This window comes from Haematobia irritans, chromosome 1 (genome assembly GCF_050003625.1).
Source record: "Haematobia irritans isolate KBUSLIRL chromosome 1, ASM5000362v1, whole genome shotgun sequence".
In the NCBI taxonomy this organism is placed as follows: domain Eukaryota; kingdom Metazoa; phylum Arthropoda; class Insecta; order Diptera; family Muscidae; genus Haematobia; species Haematobia irritans.
The window spans coordinates 187,762,633-187,765,780 of record NC_134397.1 but is presented as its reverse complement, the minus strand read 5'-3'; the positions used below and the strand labels follow the sequence as shown (position 1 = coordinate 187,765,780).

Sequence of the window (3,148 nt, the reverse complement as noted above, 5' to 3'; positions counted from 1 at the left end):
CTTAGTCGAAAAGTTGTACAAATGACTCTAATTTTTCTAAACTTCTAATACATATATATCGAGCGATAAATCATAAATAAACTTTTGGAAAGTTTCCTTAAAATTGCTTCAGATTTAAATGTTTCCCATATTTTTTTTACTAACATTGTGTTCCACCCTAATGCATTAGCCGACTTAAATTTTGAGTCTATAGATTTTGTAGAAGTCTATCAAATTCTGTCCAGATCGAGTGATATTTAAATGTGTGTATTTGGGACAAACCTTTATAAATAGCCCCCAACACATTTGACGGATGTGATATGGTATCGAAAATTTAGATCTACAAAGTGGTGCAGGGTATAATATAGTCGGCCCCGCCCGACTTTACACTTTCCTTACTTGTTTTTTACTAACATTGTGCTTTGTCCCAGGGCGTTAGTCGATTTAATTTTTAATTGTAGGGAATTTGTAAGAGTGTAAATAATTTTGTCCAAATGGTTTCATATTTATATACATGTATATTCCAAATTAGAGCTATATACAGTTCCCAATAGATTTTATGGATTAGAGATGGTACCAAAAATTTTGATCTATGCGGCGGTGTAGGGCAAATAAAGTCTAAAGTCGGGCGAACTTAGACTTTATTTTTTTATTTTATTATAAACACAGCATAGACGTGTTTCACAATAAAACAGAACATATCTGAAGTAGCCAAAGAACCATTTTAATATTAGGGATTATAGTAGACAAACTTTAACTATTACCTCAGTAACACAAATACAACTTTTTCGCATCATTTCTCCGCAAAGAAAAACACAGATAAAATGTATAACAAATAAGCACATGGCTAAACAAATTATAACAAAATTATTTAAATTCTTTCTTAATCGCTTGTAAAATTCTTTCTTCTTCATTCCCCATATACAGCATAAAATTTATGCAAAATCTCATCAAATTATGATTATGGAAATCAGGCATAACTCATGGAATAAAGTAATGCAAATCTTAACGGTTTTTTGGGAATCTGAAATGAAATTTGAATTTCTTTGGATAGTTGGGATTTGTTACTTATCTCTAAAAACATATAAAAGTGATGATCGTAACACTTCAGAATCATTCTAATTTTGTGAAAGTCTACAATCAGTAATAACAAGTCGTACAATGCGTTCTTTCATCGTTTTATGTCTGGTGGCTGCCGTCTGCTCCGAATCAGGATACAATTATGGTACAGGAGTGAATAGTGGTAGCTATGATGTTGCTCCCAGCAATGATGCTGTATCCTATGGCGATCAGGGTGGAGCTTCCAACACGGAGTTCTATACATTCAGTGCCAACGAAGAAGATTTCAATGATGCTGCTGCTTCCAACCAATATGCCAATAATGCCCAACAAAATCAACGTGTCATTTTCATCAAGGGCCCCGAAAACAATGGTTTAGAAAATGCTGCTCTCGCTTTGGCCAAAAATGCTGCAAGCCAGAAAACTGCCGTCTATGTCCTCAATAAAGTTTTCGATTTTGGCGATTTATCCAACAAATTCAACCAGATCAACAAAAATGCCAATAACAAACCCGATGTCCACTTTGTCAAATATCGCACTCCTGAAGATGCTGCCAATGCCCAGAAAGCCATTCAAAGTCAATATGCTGGTTTGGGTGGAAATGCCCAAAATTACAATGGTGGTGTGGCTCCAGTATTGAATTTCGCCTCTCAAGCTCAACGTGGATCTCATGGATCCTTTGGCTCTGGATCTGCTCCTTCCAATTCATACTTGGCTCCAGGCACAGGAAGTTTAAGTCCCAGTTATTTACCCGCTTCATTTTTGCGTCGTTATCGCAACAAATGATTCGTTTGATGTGGGAGAAACATTTTCGTTTGTTTTCCATTGACGATAGTTATTATTGTGTAGGTAATTTTGTATTTTAAGAATAAAGAAAAAATTAAAAATTATAACAATTTTATGTTTGAATTGGATTTTACATGGTGCAAAGTACAAATAGCATGAAACAAAGTTCCTATTAATTTTAGACCTTCTCCAATGAATATCACATAGGCTTGTCAAAGGGTTGAGGTATTCCATTTTCGCATAATTTGCATGGCTTTAGAAGTTATGCTTTGGTGGACATCCGTCCTATGACAAGCCCATGCTAAATTCTGCGCCAATTTTGCAACACTTCCTGATACAAAAACAATATTTTCACTACTTTTTTGGCGACGCTTTTTTTGCTGGGTTGTTATACCCTAAACCACATAGTGGTCAGGGTATAATAACATTGATTTTAGACCCCATCAAGTATATACCGATCGACTCAGAATCACCTCCTGAGTCGATCTTGCGCTTGGTGCACCCTCCAAAAAAAATCGCTTCTTTAACATATGTTCCAAACATATTTTGCAGGAAGCACATATATTATTGCATACTGCCGAAACATTAATATGTTTGTTTTATGTGAACATATTATATGTTTGGAAGCATTTTGAGCCAAAAATATTATATGCTTGGAAGAATTTTTCCCAAACACGATTGTGCTCATTCCCTAACATACTCGTAATTTTCACTTCCACGAAATTTTTTAGTTATTGGCACCTTTCTCTGTAATACAAATAATGTTGAAGAAATTATTCACTTTTATAAATTTTTTAAATTTTACCTTTCGCCTGCACGGAGAATCGAACCGAGGACCATACAGTTTGTAAGCCAACACACTATCCACTGGGCTACGTAGCTGTTATAGTCACCAGTAGATAATTATCGTTTTAAGTTACATTTATATAGCATAGTTTGCAGCGCCCACGAGCCCATGCAAACATAACATTATTTAACAGAAACATACATTTGTTTGCCACGTGGAGCAGTGGTTAGCATGTCTGCCTTGCATGCAAAGGGTCGTGGGTTCAATCCCTGCTCCGACCGAACATTTTTTTTTTGTTTTTTTTTTTTTTTTTTTTTTAATTTACACATTTATATTTATACTATATTAATTTTTTTAAATGAAACATCGAAATGTGCGTTATTAAAGATTTATAGTCAGAAACAGTGCTTGATATAAACGAAATTGAATGATTTTTGGATAAAATATTATTTTTTATTGCAAAAATAACAATCTTGCAATAAAAAACTGTTTTTGTACAAAACTTTAAAATTTGGAAGGAATTCAAAAACTAACAAA

The 3,148-nt window shown here is 34.2% G+C and overlaps 1 protein-coding gene across 1 annotated transcript; it reads left to right on the top strand.

Annotated features, from left to right (window-relative positions):
- The first annotated feature begins 1,140 nt into the window (after positions 1 to 1,140).
- LOC142233822 (uncharacterized) lies at positions 1,141 to 1,824 on the top strand. Its single transcript, XM_075304872.1, has one exon. The coding sequence runs from the start codon at positions 1,141 to 1,143 to the stop codon at positions 1,822 to 1,824; it is 684 nt and encodes a 227-aa protein (XP_075160987.1).
- Positions 1,825 to 3,148: the final 1,324 nt, after the last annotated feature.

What these genes read in the sequence shown, in the direction of transcription:
- LOC142233822 (XM_075304872.1), top strand. Translation starts at nt 1,141, where the DNA reads ATGCGTTCTTTCATCGTTTTATGTCTGGTGGCTGCCGTCTGCTCCGAA.